Here is a 22320-nt window from a genome sequence, read left to right as displayed (position 1 = left end):
CCAGGTTCAGATCCGCTGACCTTTCTTTCCTTTTTTTCCTTCTTCCATGCTTCCTTTATTTTTGTTTTTGACTTTTTTAAAAATGTATTTATTTATTATATATAAATACACTGTAGCTGTCTTCAGACACACCAGAAGAGGGCATCAGACCCCATAACAGATGGTTGTGAGCCACCATGTGGTTGCTGAGATTTGAACTCAGGACCTCTGGAAGAGCAGCCAGTGCTCTTAACCACTGAGCCATCTCTCCAGTTCCAATTTTTTTAAAAGATTTATTATTTTATGTATATGAGTACACTGTAGCTGTCTTCAGACACACCAGAAGAAGGCATCAGATCCCATTACAGATGGTTTAAGCCACCATGTGGTTGCTGGGATTTGAACTCAGGACCTCTGGAAGAGCAGTCAGTGCTTTAAACCTCTGAGCCATCTCTCCAGCCCAAACCTGGGGCCTTGAGAGTATTAGACCAGTGCTCCACAACTGGGCTACATGCTCTACCCTAGATCTCGAGGCTTTTTGAATACACAGTTGTTTTGTGCATTCTTAATATTTACAAAGTGATTGCTTCTCAAAGGAAAAAAAGCTATTTCTCTATGATTAGTTTCATTTATTGTTTTAGTCTTACCAGTGCATGTGTGTGTGGGCGGGGGCTTGCATTATGGGACAGTATGTGTACTCATGTGTGCACACATGTGTGTAAAGGTCAGAGGACAACCTCAGGGTGTGGCTCCTCAGGCGCTATCTTTCCTTTAAGATGGGGTCTCTCATTGGTCTATAACTTCATCAAATAGCTTAGGGCATCCTAAGTGCTGTCAGATACCTGCTCCGCTCTGTCTCTGTCGTGCAGGAGCAGGGTCTGAACTTCCGTCCTCGTGTTTGTAATAACATCTGGCTGAAATGTCTCTCCAGACCTTTTTAATTTTTATTAATTTAGTCTCACTTTGTAGCTCAGACCGGCGTCTAGCCTCACGTTCCTGAGTTCTGGAATTAAAGGTATCTGCCACTACCCACCCTTCGCCCTGTTTCAATGTCTCTCCGGTGACAGAGGGTCCTGGAGAGGACTGCAGGTCTGGGAGAGGAGGAAGAAACAGTTCACTGAACTGTTTTCCCACAAAGCAGCAGTGGGTTCTTCAGAGGTGGTGGTACACCATCAGATCGATCAGATCTCTAGTAACCATTCACGGTGCTCTCCCTAGACAAAGGGTCTGTATTTCTGGTTTGCAGGGGCTGTATTTGCAGAGCCTCGTTAGGAGAGGCTGTATTGCAGGGGCTGTATTTGCAGGGGCTGTATTTCTGGGTTGTCTGAGTTTCTGAGTTTATCGCTGCTTACTTTCTATTCTCAGGAAAACCACCTTGCCCTGCAGTCGCTACCTTAAAGTGTTTTATTTTAACTTTTCTTATGCAAATTGCCATTGTGGTTGGTCTCCCGGCAGCACCCCAGGGTCTTCCAAACTCCAGCCCCTCCCTGTAACCTTCTTATGAGAACCAGATTAATCTCCTTCTGGAATCTTCTACCTAGAGATGGACCAGTTCCCATTCCTTGCCTGGTCTCCAGACACTCGGACACCCTAGTCCCAACTCTCATGGTCCCTTCCTCGCCTCAAATGGCTGAGCACACTCAAGTCATCCTTCCAGGGAGCTCAGGAGGAATCTCTCTCACCTGCTGAAGCCTCCCCTGCCGCCCCCCGCCATATTTATCTGAGTCCCAGGGTGAAGCCTACCCGTCTGTGTATAGCTCTCCGTTACACAGTAGAAGAGTGGGTTTTTTTTTTTTTTTCTGGAATATTGTCTGTTAAGGTTTCCATCACTTCTCCCATTGACAAATACGATGTTCGATTTTCCAGATGTTTCCTGTTGCTTCCTAGGAACAGAGATCACTCCTGAGCTTCTGCATCTACCCGGAGGAGGAGGGCCTGCTGGCACACTTGCTCACAAGAGAACGTTTCCAAGAGAGCACACTGTCTGTGAGTGAAACTGGGATGGATGGATGGCTGTGGTGGTTTGATATGCTTGGCCCAGGGAGTGGTACCATTTGGAGCTGTGGCCTCATTGGAGGAAGAGCATCACTGTGGGCGTGGTCTTTAAGCCTCTCCTTCTAGCTGCCTGGAAGTCAAGTCTTCTCCTGTTTGCCTTCAGAACAAGGTGTAGAACTCTCAGCTCCTCCTCACCATGCCTGCCTGGACACAGCCCTGCTCCTGACTTGATAATGGATGAACCTCTGACCTCTGACGTAGGAGGAACTGCACACCGCCTCTGCATAAACGCCGGGAGAGGGGGTGTGGGGGCGGGGGATATCACAGCCACAAAGGAATCTCCTGCAGGAGGACCTAACTGAAGACTGCCTGAGAGACCAAGGATTGCTGATGCGACAATGCCAGCCAATCGGGAACTGCTGTTCAGAAGAGATGCTTTCTTGGGACCAATGGGGCGTGGGTGGAAGGTATTAAGAGAGCTCACAGGACTGTTCAGAGCCGCTTGCTAAGTGTTTCTCACCTATTCCGGAGTCTGTTCTGTTGATTCTGAGCCACCTCACCTCCAATCCCCAAGGGCAAGTAGGGTCGGGCAGCAGGCAGTCCAGGGCACAGGCAACACTGATCCTTGTAAGAGTTGCCTTGGTCATGGTGTCTGTTCACAGCAGTTAAACCAAGACAGTGGAGATCAGCACATGGGAGTGCAGGACGAGAATGTTCTGAGGCATCCAGTCACTCATCCATTCACCCATTTCTTCAGCAAATGTTTGTCTAGTGTTCACTCCCCGGCAGGGTTCCCCGCTTACCAAGGATATGAATGACAACCAGTGCTACTGGTCCCCTGGAACTTGTCTTGCGGTGGGAAGAAGCAAACCATTAAAGACAGACATGGAACAAAGGTACACTTAGAAATGGCAGTGAAACCTGATGCAGGGAGGGTCTGGGAAGGTCTCTCTAATTAGAGGAAACTCAAGCAGACACCAAGACACTTACAGTCCTAAGGAAGTGTGATGAAGACATTCTAGAGAAGCAAAAACGACAAATAAAACCCTGGGACAGGGGTGGGCTTGGTGCTCAAAATTAACACAACAGGTACAAAATGAGGGAACAGGGCTGGGAATGGGGTAGAGGAGACAATGGGGTCCTCAGTGTTGCTATTCTTGGGCCACTGAGAACACTGGATATAGAACCACTGGGCATATCTAAGCTGAGCAGAGTACAACAGGAATTTTTCTCCCACCCATCTCTCCCCATGTGTGTGTGTGTGTGTGTGTGTGTGTGTGTGCGCATGTATGTATTATGTATGTGTGTGCGTGTATGTATGTGTGTATGTATGCATATATGCCTGTATGTTTATATGTGTGTGTATGTGTGTATATGGTTATGTATATGTGTATGTATGTGTGTGTATATGTGTATATATGTATGTATGTGTGTATGTGTGTGTGCTGTATGTATGCATATGTGTATGTCTGTCTATGTATTGTATGTATATGTGTGTTTGTGTGTGTGCATTATGTGTATGTATGTGTGTATGTGTGTATGTGTATGCATGTGTGTATGTGTATATATGTGTGTGTGTGTGTGTGTGTGTGTGTGTTCTAAGTGGTATGACACTCAGCCCCACTACCTACTGTATTTTAAAAGGTTCACTCTCACTCTACAGCTACACAGTGAAGAGCCAGCCTGCCTCCATTTTAGACTTCAAACCCATCTATGGGAAAGACAAACTAAGGTTTGGATTAAACCTCTGTTTCTTAATGATTGGGCTGTGCCCCACCTAACCACAAATAGTTCTGTACTGTCCAGAAAACAATGCCATGCTTTTGTTTGAGAGAAATTGGTTTATAATCATCTCACAACACTACCTTTGTTTGAAAAGGTTACTATGACTACCTGTTGTTATGACTACCTTGTTACGCCCACTTTGCAACTGTGTCTTTGTTCCAGGAGGTCATTATGACTAACTAGTTATGATTATGTTGTTTCTGTAGCCTCACCTCTTTTCTCCCACTTGGAAAGCCCCTACCCCTGAGCTATAAAAACCTTGTTTTCCTCACACCCAGTGCTGACCTCTGGAAACCCGCTTTAGGGGGAGACAGTTCATGTACATGAATTTAAAAGCTTACTTTAATTAATTGTTAGTTTCAATTAATTTAGCCATGAAGATTTGGGTCAATGGTCTTTCTCCTCTCCTCTTTGGGATTAACTACTGCCTGGACTGACACACTCATTTTCGCTGAAATATAAACAAAACTATGGCGTTCAACTTGGATAACTAAGAAATATAATGTAAAGCAATTCGGAGCAGGCAAGGTTAAGTGGAGGCAGAATGACCACAGTTGCCTGAGGCTAGACCCCAGGACAAGTCAGGCTCCAAACTTTTCATGAATTCTGGCCTGAACAGTATGCAGTGTCCAAAGGGGAATATAGAGAGGAGGTGCTAGATAGAAACCACAGGATGCCAAATCACAGTATGCCCTTGTTCGTTCTAAGTTATCTAAAGTCATGTATGTGCGTATATGAGCACCCATGCACATCCGTTAATTTCCTTTTGCCGTTTCTTCTATCAGAAGATATTACCTGGTCATCCCTTTTTTTGAGTCTCTTTAGAAGAAAAGTATTTCAAAACTGGGGCCCCCAAGACAGATTAGAGCCAGCAGAATATAGTCCCTATCTGACCTGCACCTCTCTGGTTCACACCAGCTTAGAGCAAAGCTGACCATGGAGCTGGGCAAGACAGTCAAGTGGGGCGATCTGAGTGTGGAGGTTGGAGGTAGGGAGATCTGAGTGTGGGGGTTGGAGGTAGGGAGATCTGAGTGTGGGGGTTGGAGGGGAGATCTGGGGGGGAAGGTATCTGAGTGGGGGTGGGGGGAGATTGGAGGTGGGAGATCTGAGTGTGGGGGGGATCTGAGGTGGAGGTTGAGGAGAGGTGAGGTGGGGGGGGATGGAGGTGGGGAGATCTGAGTGTGGGGGTTGGAGGTGGGGAGATCTGAGTGTGGGGGTTGGAGGTAGGGAGATCTGAGTGTGGGGGTTGGAGGTAGGGAGATCTGAGTGTGGGGGTTGGAGGTAGGGAGATCTGAGTGTGGGGGTGGGGTGGGGCGATCTGAGTGTGGGGGTTGGGGGTGGCAGGAGTCCCAAGAGTTATGTTCCTCCTTCCCTCTCCTCTCCTTTCTGCTTTCCTTCTGTGGTGGTACAAAACCCACACCCTCAAGTGCTCCTCTTAGAAGGCAGGACCTTCTCCATTGCTGGGCGCAACTGACTGAATTCTTCCTGATCCTCTGCGGACCCTCGCTTCTCAGAAACTCCTCTCCCCTGGCCCAGCTCTGGACTGTAGATTTGCAGAGACCCATTTTCCCTTTGGTAGAGCAGAATTCTGCCTATAGGGGAAGATCCCGGTGAGACACCGGAAGCCAGTCCAGCACCTCCTCTCCTTTCGGGACTCCCCTACACAGGCTGCTTCACCCTCATATCCCTTTCCCATCTCTCCTCTCTGCCCTGGCATATGCAAAGGGATCCTTCCAAAGGCGCCCTGCATAGCCTGCCTCACCACACATGGGACTCACCAGTGACTTGACAGCCCTCCTGCTCTGCACTATAATTAGACTGAGTGTCTCGTGGGTGAGGTCACGTCCTTCCCCCAGCCTCCATAAGGACGAGCACAAAGCTAAAGCAGAAGGGGCTTCTATTGATTGGCTGGATGAGTGAACGAGCTTTTCCAGTGTCACATAACTAGTTCATCACACTGATTTTTACCAGATCTTAACAGAGACAAGGAGGAAGACAGTAAATAAATTGGGTATTTTTTAAAAATGAATAAATAAACAGCCCATCACCTCAGTCTACCATCACCTCAGTATAGTCTACCATCACCTCAGTCTACCATCACCTCAGTCTACCATCACCTCAGTCTATCATCACCTCAGTCTAGCATCACCTCAGTCTAGCATCACCTCAGTCTACCATCACCTCAGTCTACCATCACCTCAGTCTACCATCACCTCAGTCTACCATCACCTCAGTCTACCATCACCTCAGTCTACCATCACCTCAGTCTAGTCTACCATCACCTCAGTCTACCATCACCTCAGTCTAGCATCACCTCAGTCTACCATCACCTCAGTCTACCATCACCTCAGTCTACCATCACCTCAGTCTACCATCACCTCAGTCTACCATCACCTCAGTCTAGCATCACCTCAGTCTAGTCTACCATCACCTCAGTCTAGTCTAGCATCACCTCAGTCTACCATCACCTCAGTCTAGTCTACCATCACCTCAGTCTAGTCTACCATCACCTCAGTCTACCATCACCTCAGTCTACCATCACCTCAGTCTACCATCACCTCAGTCTACCATCACCTCAGTCTAGCATCACCTCAGTCTACCATCACCTCAGTCTAGTCTACTATCACCTCAGTCTAGCATCACCTCAGTCTACCATCACCTCAGTCTACCATCACCTCAGTCTACTATCACCTCAGTCTAGCATCACCTCAGTCTAGCATCACCTCAGTCTAGCATCACCTCAGTCTACCATCACCTCAGTCTAGTCTACTATCACCTCAGTCTAGTCTACTATCACCTCAGTCTAGCATCACCTCAGTCTAGCATCACCTCAGTCTAGTCTACTATCACCTCAGTCTAGTCTACTATCACCTCAGTCTAGCATCACCTCAGTCTAGCATCACCTTAGTCTACCATCACCTCAGTCTACCATCGCCTCAGACTCCAAGACAGAGTCCCGACACTAAACAGCTTGCAGAAGAGAAGGTCGACGGATTGTTGAATGGTGCTTGCCTCGTGCCAGGCCCTGGCATAGGCTTTGATCACCTTGCTGGATTTTTATAACTCCCTCAGGAGAGACTTGGCCCTGTGTGAGTTTCCCAGGACCCATGACACTATAAATGATAACCTGGGCCCGTGTCCTTCTCCCTGAGGTCTCCTTTTCCATGTTGTAGCCTGTCTCTGAGAAGCACAACCACAGGGACAGACCGAGAGCGGGAACTGGGCCAGAGGCAGCATTTGGAAAAGCTGTAGGGTGACAACTGGCAAGAAAACAGAGTGCACGGGTGCAAGGGCCCCATGTTTGTCTTCACAAACTCTGGGAAAGACGGAGATGAAGAACTCATGCCGCTGCCCTTTTGATAGAAGCGGGGGTCGGGGGGACCCTTCAGGACCTCTTAACATAACACCCTGGATCTAATCCTGGCTGGTGCTGTGTGCCCTGATGTTTCTGTTAGATGAAAGGCATCACAGACAGCTGAGAACCCGCTATGCTCAGCCAAAACTGCACTGTCCACTGGACTCTGTGTTCTCAGCTGTAAACTTCCCAGCTCAGCTCAGCAGAGGGTGATGTCAAGTTTCGTGTACGTGGTGAACTGTTTTATAGGCCCTTGGATTGAGGAGCACGGGGCAGCTATATAACCCTGGCAACCAGAGCTGATGAGAATGCAGCTTGGCTCTGATGCAGTGTCTTTCCAGTGAGCACAGGGACAACAGCATTGAAGTTGGACTTCTCTCGGGGTGGGGGGCAGGGGTGACAACTGGGACGAGAGGAATCGAGAGCACGAGGTCCAAGGTTCTCACACAGAGAAGCCTGGCTGTGAGTTCTACAACTACATTTGAATGTAAGCATCTGAGAACCGTCTAGAGAGAGGCCCTTTTTTTTCTCATTAAATAAAACAGGATGTGACATGGAGGTGACACCCGAGAGTGTCCTGTACCTATGGTCTTCCCTGATTTTTTTTTGTGTGTATAAGACATGTTTAGACAAGTTATAGATTCTCTTCTCAACTTAGGGCGGTCAAACAGGGAACCTGGCCTCTAAGAAATACTGAGCACGGGCGGGCTCAGCCTGCCGACGCACCCTGAACTCCCCACTTCGTCTGCCACAACAGACAGCTGAGCTAGGCATTCTCATCTCCCCTCTAATCATGACCATGCCAAGACTCAGAGACTCAAGGAGAGGCGACTTGTCTACCTGGACATTGTCAGGGCTATAGTTCCCATCCTGGACTGTCGAGACGCTAATAGCCGGGACTAGAGAGATGGTTCAGTGGTTAAGACCGCTCACACCCAGGTTCAGTCCCCAGAACCCACACAGTGTCTCACAACCACCCCTAACTCCAGCCCCAGTAGTTCGATGTTCTACTGCATATGCATGGTGCACATAAACTTACACAGGTGCACACACACATACATATGGACAGACAGACAGATAGACAGACAGACAGAAAAAACCGAGAACAACGCCAACAGCCTACCCTAGGACCTCATGTGCCAGAGCAGAAAAGGCAGTAGCTGGCCTCAGAGTGTACCCTCATTAAGAAAAATCTCACACACGAGATAGTTGAACCCCAACCTACAGAAACGGGGAACTGGCTGTGGGCCTGAGCGTGCCCATGAGACAGCCTATGACCGGCAGAAAGCAGCACTGGTAGAAGAAGGAGTCTCTAGGGGTTAGAAACCCGTTTGTGGCTCTAGGAGACACCTGTTCTCTACTGTACAGAGTAAGGTAGTCTACGAGTTGCACCCATTACGAACACTTGATAATTAATTGAGCCTGTGGGACAGAGGTGCTGTCCCCCCTCGCCCTGGGTACAGATCCTCCTGTGCCAAAGCATCTGGAATCAGTCCTGAGGGCGAGGAGGGGGAATGTGAAACGAGTCTTCCCGGGAGCTGGCGAGTTCTTCGGTGAAATGTGCCTAAACGTTCTCTGCTCAATACCCCCACATTTCAGGGACTAGGTATGCTTGCCGCTTTCAACTCATGATGTCTTTATCCTTTCTGTGGTATTTAAGTCACAGGGTGAAAGACGAAAGGAAGAAAAGAATCTTTTTAAGAATGTTTTGGTGTCCATCACGGATTGAAGCCTTTCAGCCAATCTTTGTTAAAACAAGGGCCGGAGTGCTGACAGCCAAGGGGCTAATTGCTATTGGACACAAGCCCACAGAGCCCCGCCTCCTCCTCTCAGAAACTCTTGGCTCTCCTCCCCAAGCCCCACCCCTAGCAAGACTCCTTAATAGCGGCACAGGGTCTAGATGAAGGCTTGCCTTGGGTCCACTACCACAGACTCTGGTATTCCCAGGGCCTCTAATTAAAATGCCTGCAGCAGAAGCTCCCGTTTCATTGCTGTGGGCTCGCGAAGCCTTGGCTGATGCTCCACACAGATTAACGAAACGCTGCCTCAGCCTTTCCTGTCCCATCTCATTCTTATTGTCATATTTATTAGCCCAATTCAACACTGGTGGGAATACCCAAAAAGCGAATTAAGCACTCTCTCCCCGGCTGGGCAAGGAGAACTGCTTGGCCATGTCTTTGTGGCCTGCAAACTTGGTTTGCAGCCGGTGCTCGCAGCTCTCCTAGGCACAGGCCCTGGTAATGCTGCCCAAGATGGAGACTAGCTCCCTCCAGCTGCGATTATCTTCCATCCCGGCTCCTGTCAAACGACTAGGTTCTCGCTACTGCTTGAAGTCAGAGAGCGGTGCTATTTTCTGGTTACCAAGGTTCAACAACCTACAGCACTTCTGAGAACTAGTTACAGTCTGAGGGGAAAATAAACACCAGCTTTACTCACCCATTTTGTCCCGGATTGCATTAACCTAATAATTGCATGATATTCGGAATTAAGTCTCCATTACTCCCCATCCTCCTCCTGTCTGTCTGTCTGTCTGTCTGCATCCTTACACAGAATGTCATCACATGAAGATGTGACACAAGAGAATGCCAAGGCACAGAAAGGCAACATGGAGGATAGTGGGGAGGGGGAGAGGAGGCAATGAGGGGGAGGGGAGAGGGATAGAAGAAGGGAGGGGGAGGGGAAGTGGAAGCGGGCAAAGGCTCAACGGGTCTTTCATTTGTTCTTTTCCGTGTGCTTTATAATATCCATGGTGAATGACTGCATTAACACTGGTATACAGCATCTCATCACTACACATGCACTGGAGATGTGTACCCAAGAATACCCATAATTAGGTAATTATAAGCAGTAGACATATACTATGATGGTGTAGTTGAGGGCCCAGTGAATAAAGTATTTGGCAACCAAGTGTAAGCGACGGAATCTGGGGTTGTGAGTGGTTGAGCTGGCAGGTGACATGGCTTAGCAGGTAGAGAAGATTGCCTTAAACCTGACGACCTGAATTCAATTCCCAAGACCCATGTGATAGAAAAAGCAAACTGACTCCAGAAGGTTGTCCTCTGATCTACTGCACACCGTGCTGTATACATACACAAACATACACACACCACTCCATATAAATACCTAAACATGCACGCGCGCGCACACACACACACACACACCATTCCATATACATACTGAAACACACATATACTCATATACACGCACACACCATTCCATATACATACCTAATACCTAAACACACACATATTTACACACACACACGCCATTTCATAAACATACCTAAACACACATATACTCATATACACACATACCTAAACATACATATACTCATATATACACACACGCCATTCCATATACATACCTAATACCTAAACACACACATATTTACACACACAATTCCATAAACATACCTAAACACACTATACTCATATATACAACATTCCATATACATACCTAAACACACACACTATTCCATATACATACCTAAACACACACACACACACACACACACACACACACTCAATGTGGAGGGAAAACATGTTGAGTGACCAAGACACTATGATTTACACAATTCATATTAAAATTAGATCTCAATGGCCACTGTATTGAAATGTCTGGCCCTTGGGGAGTAATTAAGCCTCGAAGGCTCTCCTCCCATGACTGGAATTAGCTGCCCCACAAAGGACTCAAGATTTAAGAACCATTCCCTGCCTCTTCCCGCCCTTCTTACAGGACGATACTGTGTCTTGTCTGAAGGACCCAGAAACATGGCACCATCTTGGAAACAGAGGGCATCCTCCACTAACGTCACTCCCGCTCTGACCTTAGACTGCCCAACTCCAGATCTATGAGAAACAAACCCCTATTATCTGTAAGTTATCCGATCTAAGGTGTTTTATCATACAACAACGGACTGAGAAAATCAGATCTTGGGTCTTACAATGGTACCTACCATTAGTGCAGTGTGCAAAGCGGGCTAAAAGAAGGAGCCACATATAAAGGTGCTGTGCCGTGGGCTCCTGAGGGTGCCCTGATGCCTGGGCAAGGACCATAGGGAGTAGGAGGGGACAGGGGAAGCAGGATGCTCTCTTAAAAGTAGCATCCGTGAGTTGTACGGCTACGCGACTTTCCATCCCACAATCCCTTGCGCCCTTCCTTTCCAACTTGGGCCCGGCAGAATGGCTCCCTCAAAGAAGGGTGGCAAGAAGAAGAAGGGCCGTTCTGCCATCAACGAGGTGGTGACCCGAGAATACACCATCAACATTCACAAGCACATCCATGGAGTGGGCTTCAAGAAGCGTGCTCCTCAGGGGCTGGGGATTTAGCTCAGTGGTAGAGCGCTTGCCTAGCAAGCGCAAGGCCCTGGGTTTGGTCCCCAGTTCCGAAAAAAAAAAGAAGCATGCTCCTCGGGCACTCAAAGAAATTCAGAAATTTGCCATGAAGGAGATGGGGACTCCAGATGTGCGCATAGACATCAGGCTCAATAAAACCGTCTGGGCCAAGGGAATAAGGAATGTTCCGTACCGCATCCGAGTACGTTTGTCCAGGAAACGTAATGAGGATGAGGATTCACCAAACAAACTCTACACACTGGTAACTTACGTGCCTGTTACCACACTCAAAAATCTACAGACGGTCAATGTGGATGAGAACTAACTGCTGAATGTCAAACAAAGTTACAGAACTGCCTCCAAAAAAAAAAAAAAAAAAAAAAAAGCATCCGTAAGGTCTTGTTTTCAGACTTGAAGTCATAGCGTGAGGAAAGTTGGGGATTCACAACTGTTACCTCAGGTAGTGGAGGAGGGAAGCTATGATACTTTTAATGAGGACAGAACAAAGGAGGAAGAGGTGTGGGGGAAGGGGGTTGGAATGCTAAGGTTAGGTTTTCAATGCAACCAGTAAGCAAGGATGTTAGAAGAGTTGATAGTCCAGCTCAGGGATGGGACCAGCCATGGAGGGACTCAGGCCCATAACTGCTTCCAATGACCCGTCCCTCCCCATGTCTGCAGATCTACTGATGCACCCAGAAAATACAATGGCCCCTCTCTAATGCTCGAAGGGTTGGGGTAGAAGGGGCTGTTAGCCAGGGTTTCTCCTCAGGTGGAGGGCAGACATTTGTCTGGCACCTGCCTCTGTCCTGGAGGCTCGGTCAGGGGTGTGGGGGTTGTCACCAAGGTTACCCACACGCAGTCTTCTTCCCATAGCTCTCTGCACATTGCCTGCCACACCAGTCAGGGATCGAGATACACTAGAAATCCCCGGTTGAGGTGTAGGGTGTGAAATGTGGACAAAGAAAGATCAAAATCTCCAGGTCTGTCTCGAACGCCCAGGCAAGCTGAGCTCGTGAGCCTTCCTTGTGGGCTTAGCATCCCCATGTAACTGAGAAGTCTGCATCCAGCCACCCACAGTGCCCACCGGGTGTGAGCTGGAGGCAGGCGTTACAGGTGAGGCTTTTCCAAAGCCGTCCGTGCCACATCGAGATGTTTAACTTAAGGGATCTCAGACTCGGGCAAAGGAGCATCTCACTGGGAGGCCAGCCGACAGAACAGAACTGGAGTAGAGAAAACTTGGTCTGAAAGTGTGACTCCTAATTCCCATTTACCTGGAACTCTTACCAACAAGACTTCCCTCCAATGAGCATTTGAAGCATCATAGGTTGGATCCTGACCTCTCATGTTCCACTAACAGGTAGGACATTGGACCTGACGGCAAGTGTGAACTCTGGGGTGATAACCAGGCGTAGCCAGTGTACCCTTCTCTTGGGATGTCTCATCAGTCTTACGGACTTTGTGAACTGTGTACCATGGAGGAGGAGGGAATGTTGAAGGGGAAAGAAGAAATGGGGGATTCTTGTTTAAAGGGATTTGGGGACATAAAGGCCACCTCGTCTGCCGTGGGGGAGAGCTGGAACCTCTGTGGACCCGTGCATGCCTGAAGTGAGTACAGTAGGGACAAGATAGGCTTAAATGTCCATGAAAGGTAGGCATAGGTTCAGTAGAGAGGCCACTAAGAGGCTCGCAGGGTTTCCATGCTATTTACAGGGATGCGGATGTCAACAAGCCAGACTTAGGTAAGCAGTGCCATTGGCTGATTTGTGTTTCTTTCATGCGCTGAAGCCCTAACTGGCAGTATGACTGTATTTGGAGACAGGTCGCTTACAGAAATAAGTAAGGGTTAATGAGGTCATGAGGGTGAGGCCCCAAACCAATAGAACCGGTGCCTTTCAAAGAAAAGGAGGAGACCTGGAGAGATGCTCTGTATTTAAGAGAACATTTTGCTCTTGCAGAAGACCCAGGTTCGGTTCGAGGCACCCACATGGTGGCTCACTGTGGTTCTCCCTACCCTCGGGGATTGTTGATCAATATCGGTCCGTGGATGGCAGTGATCCAAGACATACAATTTGGGAGTCTGGAGATAGGAACACCCAGGGTGGGCAAAGGTCACTGGCTGAAGGCTTAGGGACTGTACGGCCTCGTTAACTCAGGGAAGCACTTCAGGAGTCTCAAGTGCCAGCTGAATGGGAGTGTTGGTTAAAGGTTTCTGAAGCACCACCAATACATAACTAGAGTCGAGACTCATTGCGGATGTCCCGTTGCTGCCCCGTTGGCTCCCTGAGCTTGACCATGGAAGTCCTGGGACAGTACTGTGGCCCCACGCTCTCCTTCCCTCTTTTTATCCAATTCCATGAAACCACTTTTAAAAAGCACCTTCCCATAAGACCTGCCCTTTCTTAAAGTTATTCCAGGGATACTGCATGCTCTCAGGCTCGTCCTCTCTCCATCTCTCCCCTCAAAGCCTCCGTGGGTCCCTCAGGCTCCTCTGAGCAGCCCCGAGATCCCCTTGGGTGCTGGCAGCATCACCATTTGAATCAAGTAAGACTTTTATTTTTTTAAGAGTTAAAACTTTTTCTTGTCTATGTACGGTGTTTTGCATGCCTGGACCATGTGTATGCCCGGTTTCTGTGGAGGCCAGAAGAGGGCACCAGATCCGGTGGAACCGAAATGACTCATGGATGTGAGCTCCCATGGGGACACCGAGAACGGAACCTGAGTCCTCAGCAAAAGCCGCAAGCGTTCTCAGTCGGATGTTTAAGGAGGCGAGAGGAAGTAGCAACAGTGGAGAGTGCCGTGGCCCACGGGGCTCAGCAGTGGTGACAGAGAAATGCCTACACAGACACATATGCACATAGTGCACACACTCACACACAAACACTCACATGCACACACACACACACACACGTTCCCAACAAGAAAGAGAGCAGAGCGTAAGGAACCGTGAGTTAAGAAGGCAGCCTCTTTTCAGGAAAGTGGAAGAGGAAGATGGGCCTCGGGGCTGGAGATGTCTCAGTCCAGTCTGTTAACTGACTGAGAAAGCACAAGCGAGAAGCAAGTTTGGATTCCCCGCACCCGCATCCACACCACAAGCCAGGCATGGTGACGTAAGCACTGAATCCCAGCACTAGGGAAGCAGAGACAAGAGACTTCTGGGGACCAATGGCCGGCCAGTCTAGACACCCAGCAAGATCCAGGTTCATAAGAGTCCCCATCTCACGCAGCAAGATAGCTATTGAGAAAGATACTTGATATTAACCTCTGGTTGCCACAAACACAAATACATATATGCATGCATGTGTGTGTACATACATAAACATGCAAAGAACAAGTTGTGCGTCCGATATGGTGGTAGCCCAGAAATAGGTCTAAAGGGATGTTTTGGTTATATAAACTTCTAATCTCAGTTCCCAAAATCAAAAGCACGTATCCCCACAGCTGACTCCCACCATGTGTTTTCTCTCTAGTTCTTCCTTTTCTTGCCCACAGAGGCACAGGCTGCCAGTCAAAACAGGATTCAAATCCTGAGGCCACCCCAGGCTGGCTTAGGGGCCAGTGCCGTGGCAGAGCCAGTCTCACACATGGCTGAGAACACACGTGGCTGGGGAGTGGACCAGGGCAGGGCTCTGGATACTAGGGAAACACACATCTTGTGTTTAATCCTGACTTTCTCCTTATAGACATGATGTCCTGGGATGGAAGGAAGAAAAAAGAAATACCTTGCTTCTGCCTGTACTCTGTCGGCTGAGAGCCACGGGCCATCTCTCTCCAGGGGAACATTCCCTAACCCCCTTCTCTGGGGGTCTATCCCAGCACCCATTACCACTTACCCACAGTTCCCCTCTCCTCCCCTCACTTGGACCCTGTTGGGACAATTATGTGCTTTGCCTCACTTGCGTCTGTCCCTTCATAAAATTTCTTTAAGACTTTCAAGCCACATGCCTCTGTTTCGAACCAATGAGGTCTCTGAATAAAACAATCCACGCAAGGAGAGAGAAAGGGAACAGGCTTTTCTCACCAAACATTCAGCTCTCAAGAGCTGAGTCACCATCAGTCTGGGCAGCCAGCACTGCCACCTCTCAGATCTCAGAGCGCACTGGGGCCTTTTGCCCGGCGGCATGTTGGTGTTCTCCCTACAGTCAACCCCACATCTCCCTTCGCTGTTGTGGCTTCTGCAGAAAGCGAGCCCGGTCCTCGTTCTCCCTGAGTCAACACCTTCACTCAGGTACTTCATAAGTGAAACTTTCTGAAGGAGGGTGTCTGAGGAACCGGGGTTCAAGAGAGGTGGATGTAGGCTGGCAGCACCAGATTCCTGACACTGCCGCAGGCAGGGGGAAGAAAAGCTACACACCGAAGAGGACCCTGCCTGAGAGCCAAGGGCACACTCCCCTGCCTTCAGGGTGACACCAGGACTCTGGAATGACTTTAGTTTAGTACAAACTCAGGACTGCCCCTGGGCGATAACTTCCTTCCTTCTCTGAAAAGAGTAACCCAAGCTGTCACCACCCTACGACCTGAAGAGTGTGGTCTCTTTAGCTGTGGCTAAAAGGCTCCTCCTGGTTTCAGGGAGCTGATTTATTCCAAAAGGCGCGCCCGACTGAAAGCGGGGGCGCTTTGTCTCAGTGGGCACTGACTGCCTAGACCTAGTCACTAGCATCCCAGCCTGACCAAAAAAGTGCGTGTGCGTGTGGGTGTGCGTGCGTGTGCATGTGCGTGGTTTTGCTCGGGGCTCCTCTGAGATGTGAGGACTGGCTCCTACAACCAGTAGCCATCCCTATGGGTAAATCAGCCAAATTGCAAACCTCTGGACACAACAGAAAAAGGTCTCAGACCTGTGCTTCCTTCGCGTCTCCACCCAGGTCTCTGCATCTGATGGCCCACCCACGCAAGCTTGCAGGAGTGTAAGGGAACACACCCACTCTCCAGAACTGAAGCCGAGATAAAGCGAACCGGAATGAAGCCGGGGGCTGTGCGCGCGCCCGCAAACCATAATTCATCACCATGGCTTCCAGCCACGGGGTTTGCCGAGGAAAAGGTAGAAACGGGGAAAACGAAGAAAGAGAAAGTAACTAATTCTAATGCAAACCAAATATTCCCAGCTACTCTGGGTCTCAGAGATTTCGCCAGGGTTTGAGTGATCTTAATGGTCTTTGAGCCACAACTGAAAAATGCCACAATAGATATTTGAATTAAAAATCACTAGCTTTGCCAAGAGACCGATTGTTAAAAACTGGCAGCATTCCAAAGAACTTAGCAGGCGGCATACTGCCCGGGGCTCAGAGAATCGCTAATTCTAGAGAAAGTTAATTACCACCGTATTGATAAAAGGGTAATTTTTAAAGCTTGTAGTATGGCTTTTGTGTCTCATTAATTAAAATTTAGAGTAATTTACTAGACACCCTGGCGGCTTCTGTAACTTTATATTTGCACCAAACCATCTGATTTTTCTTCCTCCTAGGGACCATTTGAATTCCCCCGTCTCTCCTCACCTGTCTCCGAGAGCAACAAAAACATTTTAAAAGGAGGGGAAAACGTGTAAATTTCAAAGTCTCTTGGGAGACTTCGGGATGAAGACATAAAATAGCCTTATAAACTTTTTTTTTAAAGGCTTTTTCAGAAATACTGAATTTGCCCATCACTAAAAAGAAACCTCTGTGCTCACGCTTGACAGGAAGGAGCCTGTTCCCATAAACATCTCAGGAAAACGATTTCCCCTCATGGGAAAGGAGTCCATCTTCATCTTCATCCCAGATCTGTTCTCAAACTAAATCTAAGAAGGTGAAACAGGAGGGAGGTAGAATTCTGATCTCGAGAAAGCGTACAGCCCAGCTACACTGAGGTCATGGAATGCTGAAGCTGTCGGAGGTGGTGTCTGTTCTAAAGTGTGCACCACCAGGGGTGTGCACGTGCGTGCGTCGTGCGTGCGTGTGTGTGTGTGTGTGTGTGTGTGTGTGTGTGTGTGTGTGTGTGTGTGTGTGTGTGTGTGTGTGTGTGTGATGCCCTGGGTCTGACAAACTGTAGACAGACCTAACAAACACTCTGAGTTTTGTGTTCCACACCCCAGCTTTCCACCAGAAAAGCCGTTATTCGGCGAGCATTCCTTGTTATTTTCCTCCATTCACTGCAGTTAAGCACTGAGCTCCAACATTAAGATGAAAAAGAAACAAATAAAAGCCACCATGTTATGAAAGGTTTAAGGCAATCTGGTCATGATTTTCCAACCGTTTAGTCAAAAAAAAATTTTTTTTTTAAACTTCTGTCTTTGTCCTTCAGGATCTTGTTCGAATTTTTATCACACGAGAGCAGTATTGAATATATTAAAAGTCCTTGGGTTTTGTTGTTGGTGTTTTTTTTTTTTTTTTTTTTTGAGTTGGCAAGATCAAAGCGGATGAGTTGAGGTGACAACATTTGAGTTTGGCTTGTTTCCCAGAAGCTGATCGCCTGTGACCTCCAACCTTCAGCCCCACAACCAGAACCAGAAAGTGAAACTACGGCTGGGCTGGCAGAAAACACCAGCAGCAGAAAGGCTGTGCAGGAAGAAGTCACACCTGCCCGCTCATTTTTCCTGTCTTATTATTGCTCGAGTATACAGCTTTTAATAAAATAAAAGTAATTTCGACAAAATTTGGGATTTTGTAGAATCTGCGTCTCCTCTTCTGATACAAGTCAGACAGGCACAATGTTAAGAGAGATAGAAAACACTCATGTTTTTAAAACAGTTGACAGCTATGTTTTAAAGGTCGATCCTAAAGCTACAAGCAGCTTCTCTGAATGGGGCATCGGTGTTTACATTGTAGCAGCATTTTGACGGCCACTCACTGCTAGTTTTCCAGGTACTTGCCACCCGGTAACTGTTACTCAGATAGACCAAGCCATTTCTACCAAGCAACAGACATTCAAAATGATCCATAAAATAGTCTAACTCGGGCACCTTCTCTACAGTGGCCTCTATATTTTCCCGAGTTCTCCAGACGTTCCGTTTCGTTTTGTTTTTAATAAGAAGAGAAAAATGCCTTGAGGAGGGGAAGGGCAATTATGTCTCTGGCCCTTCAAAAACATCGTTCCTTAATTGAGAAAGGAACTACAAGCATGGAACACACAACCACCACATCTGGATCACTTTTCAAGTCCCCCCCCCCCCCCCGGCCCAACCCTGGCTACAAAGCCCTGTTTTCTCAGAGGGCTGCTGATGGTTTTAGCCCTTGTGAGAAATGCCATGACCCTAGAAAGGCAACACAGCAAGCCACCCCTGGTTTATCGTCACAAAACCCATCAATGACGAGTAAAAACTGCTTACTCAGCAGCCCCCTCCGCACCGGTTCCCACCGGTCCTGTCCATCCACAGAGCACCTGTCTGTGACACTTGGTGCTGCAGGAAGAACCGGTGGGAGCTAGTTTGGGTCACATAGTACTGTGTTGGGGAAGGAAGTGACTTTGTCTTTGAACTTGGGAAAACTCCAAGCATTCCATACTAACCTGGGATTTTTTTTTTTCTTCCTAAAGAACTAACAGCAGGAACTTGCAGACAATTAATACTATTCTTATCTGTGGTAAATTAGCCACAAAAACACATGAACTATCCCACCTGCAACATTCAACGTAAGTCAATAAAATCCAACTTAAAAGCAAACACTTTGGTGAGTGCTTATATCATGCCGATTTTAATAATAAATTTTAGGTAAATATTTGTAACCTAAACCACACTACAATTTTTAAATTAATAAAACAAAATAAGGCAAAATCACTATTAGGGGAAAAAATACACCAAGTTCACGTTTGAAAAAATAAAACTTTGCACATATTTACATGCAGGTTTAAAGAGCGGTGTGTAATATCAAAAATGGCTATAAACTGTATGTTTCTATCTCATCTTCCTTTGAGATAGAGTTGAGAAATCAAACATCGTATTTTGCATGTTAGGATCTGAAGTTTCCCCGCCGGACTCAGTAGTTTTAGCACCAGATACTCGTGCATTACCACGGAGGCAGGCATGCAAACCCTCCCAAAGGAACTGAAGCAGGTAACCTGTTGTGCTGACAGCCCGGTGAAAAGGAGCCGTATAACAGTACCACAGCACACCCTCCAGCATGCGCGTCCCTTACCTACAGCTGGGTCACAGGACCCTGATCAGGGTGTTGATGAGGTCGGGAGTGTTGTCTTAGGAGACAGGTGACTTCCCGCACGCACACGTCCTGTGAGTGTGGCACAAGCTATCCTCCACCCGTGTGCTACGGCTCACAGCCAGTCGCCAGCAGCCCTGCTCGCCCGCTGCAAACATCTCATTAGACTAATGCATTCAGCACAGGCAGAGCGCTCGATTTACCATAGCTACAGCAGTGAATTTCCATTACGATGACAGCTTCAACCACATCATGTCCGGAAAACCAGCCAACCACTGGCTTCTAAAAAACACACACACATTTTACATGCAGAAAGCGAGAGCTCTGTGTGTGTGTGTGTGTGTGTGTGTGTGTGTGTGTGTGTGTGGTTTCTTTCCTCTGTACAGTGCAGCTCTTTGTGAACAGGAGCTGTGGCAGGTAATGACACTTCTGCTTCTTAGATAGTTACTTCCTTGTAATAAACTGAATTATGTCACAATAGTCAGAATGGGTGTTTTCCTGCATTTCAGTTTTCATGACCCCTCCTCCGTTGCCATAGAAACCAGACTGTAACACCATCTCTTTGTCCCAGTCCTGCAGCAGTGAGGGCCACACCAGGCTTATAAGACTGTCGTGATCTGACACGGCTAATGTTTGGCTTTGGGGAAAAGAAAGAAAGAAAGAAAGAAGGAAGGAAGGAAGGAAGGAAGGAAGGAAGGAAGAACGATGCTATTCCAACAGAGAACCTGTGTATTGTCAGAGGAGCTTACCCATGGGGACACACCATGGCTGTACCTCTCATCTCTGAAGCTACCTATCATACATTTAATGCCACACGGCTCCACATCCGTGTATGCACATATGGAAGTGTTTCTCCATGCCCAAACACGCTTGGGACCTGCCTGGGGAAGGGCTGCTGTCTCTCCTCCATACCCACTGCCTGTCCACTAAACCAGCCTGTACCAGAGAAGGCGCCTTTTCTCCTCCCCTTCTTTCTATAAAGTGAGTCCAGGTTTTCTGGTGCTGACTTCATTCATCTGGGGACACGGGATGCGTGTCAAGCATCTCCTACAGATGAAATGCCTGGTCTCTCTACCAGGCTGACGGGCAGGGACGGGCAGCATGTTTATAGCCAGGACTGACCATTAGCTAAGCTAATTTGGAAGGTCTGGGTCATAGCTTAGCCAGTTACCGAGAATATGAAAAATTAGAAAGGAACTTCAATTTGAAGTTTACCTGAAGGTATGTGCCGTCTGAAGTAAATTTGTCCAATTAAATTAAATAGATACGGGAAATTGATGTTTTTGAAGTCAAAGCATTAACCTTACTAAGAAAGAAGGGATCCCCTGGGTGGCATGTGTCCTTCCTGCCTATGTCGGCTGCCAGCCATGGCCCTGACTCCTCTGCCCCAAGTTGGTTCCCATGCTGGTCCTGGCCCAGCTTGGATGGCAGTCTCCATTCCTACCAAACACCACAAAGAGTCACACATTTGTACCAACAGTATAGTAAATGTTCCCTTTGACATCCAAGGGAATCAGGCTGAGTTAGCAAAACAAGATTGGTCCAGAAAAGCTCTCAATAGATCTCCATTTTATGAAAGATATGGGCAATTTGGCCCAAGTAGAAATTATTAGGGTCATGAGAGACAAACTTCGGGCTGAAACTCATGATGTAGACGAGGAAAAGTAAGCATGTTCACCACAAAGTGCGGATCCGTGTGGTTAGGGAGGATGGGTGGGAACGCTTCCTTTACCGAACAGCAGCCAAGATGGCCGAGGTGGAGCAGAAGAAGTGAACCTTCCACAAGTTCACCTACCATGGCATGGATCTCGACCAACTGCTAGACATGTCCTACGAACAGCTGATGCCGTTGTACAGCGCCTGACAGAGACCATGCCTGCGGTGGAAGCAGGCTCAAGGGCTTCAGAAAGGCCAAGGAGGAGGCATCACCCATGGAGAAGCCCGAGGCGGTGAGGCCCCACTTGAGGGACATGATCATTCTGCCTGAGATGGTCGGCAGCATGGTGGGTGTGTACAATGGCAAGACCTTCAGCCAGGTGGAGACCAAACCAGAGATGATCGGCCACTACCTGGGCGAGTTCTCCATCGCCTACAAGCTGGCAAAGCATAGCCGGCCCAATACTGAGGCCACCCACTCCTCCCGATTCATCCCCCTCAAGTAGCAGAGGCAATAAAGACTAATTTCCAACCCTGGGGGTAGGAGGGGTAGGAGTAGGGGTAGGAATAGTCACAGAGTCCTCTCCTCGTGGGAAGAGGCCTTAGAGGAGGCAGTGCGCAACTGAAAAAGCATCGTGGGTTCGCCACTGACCTACAGCAACTCCTTTGGACTTGTATGTATTTAAACTGTCAAGGGTTTTATCCTTTGAATATAAATATATTATAAAACCAAAGGGAAAAAGTAAAAAGTGGAGACAAGGAAGAGAAGGAAGAGAAGGAATCCACATCCTTACTTTACTCACCTGTCGAATTTTAATGTTTTATTCAGGAAAATACAGTCTTGGAAGTTTCATTTGGGTGGGGGGAGCTGTTTGTAATTTCATATAACTGACTTCATTTAAAGAAGAAAGGGGCCTAAAGAAGAAGATGAGAAGGGGAAGAGAAATTAGAAGCCGGTCAGGCGTGGGCCACACACCTGTGATGTCAGCATTCAGGAGCCTGAGGCAGAAAGAAATGGGCCAGCCTGGGCTACATGGTGAGTCTCAGGGCAACCTCAGCTATAGGGTAAGGCCCTGGGGGGAGGGGGAGCACACTA

At 48.0% G+C, this 22320-nt stretch overlaps 2 protein-coding genes and 1 pseudogene across 2 annotated transcripts in view; 2 read left to right on the top strand and 1 right to left on the bottom strand.

Moving 5' to 3' along the window:
* The window catches only part of Scml4 (Scm polycomb group protein like 4), a 90320-nt gene extending 70589 nt beyond the window's left edge, over positions 1-19731 (bottom strand). Inside the window, 5 exon segments of the mRNA XM_032888868.1 lie at positions 19551-19589; positions 19592-19640; positions 19642-19682; positions 19685-19713; positions 19715-19731. Coding sequence (XP_032744759.1) covers positions 19551-19589; positions 19592-19640; positions 19642-19682; positions 19685-19713; positions 19715-19731 — 175 coding nt within the window.
* Positions 11271-11833, top strand: LOC116887288 (60S ribosomal protein L31-like). Its single transcript, XM_032888867.1, has 2 exons — positions 11271-11418; positions 11516-11833. The coding sequence occupies exons 1-2, from the start codon at positions 11296-11298 to the stop codon at positions 11771-11773; spliced, it is 381 nt and encodes a 126-aa protein (XP_032744758.1). The 5' UTR covers positions 11271-11295; the 3' UTR covers positions 11774-11833.
* A 1584-nt stretch (positions 19732-21315) lies between the features above and the next one.
* On the top strand, positions 21316-21730 carry LOC116887530 (annotated as a pseudogene).
* The last annotated feature ends 590 nt before the right edge of the window (positions 21731-22320 follow it).

Source organism: Rattus rattus, chromosome 18, assembly GCF_011064425.1.
Source record: "Rattus rattus isolate New Zealand chromosome 18, Rrattus_CSIRO_v1, whole genome shotgun sequence".
NCBI lineage: Eukaryota > Metazoa > Chordata > Mammalia > Rodentia > Muridae > Rattus > Rattus rattus.
This window is presented reverse-complemented; position numbering and strand designations above follow the sequence as displayed.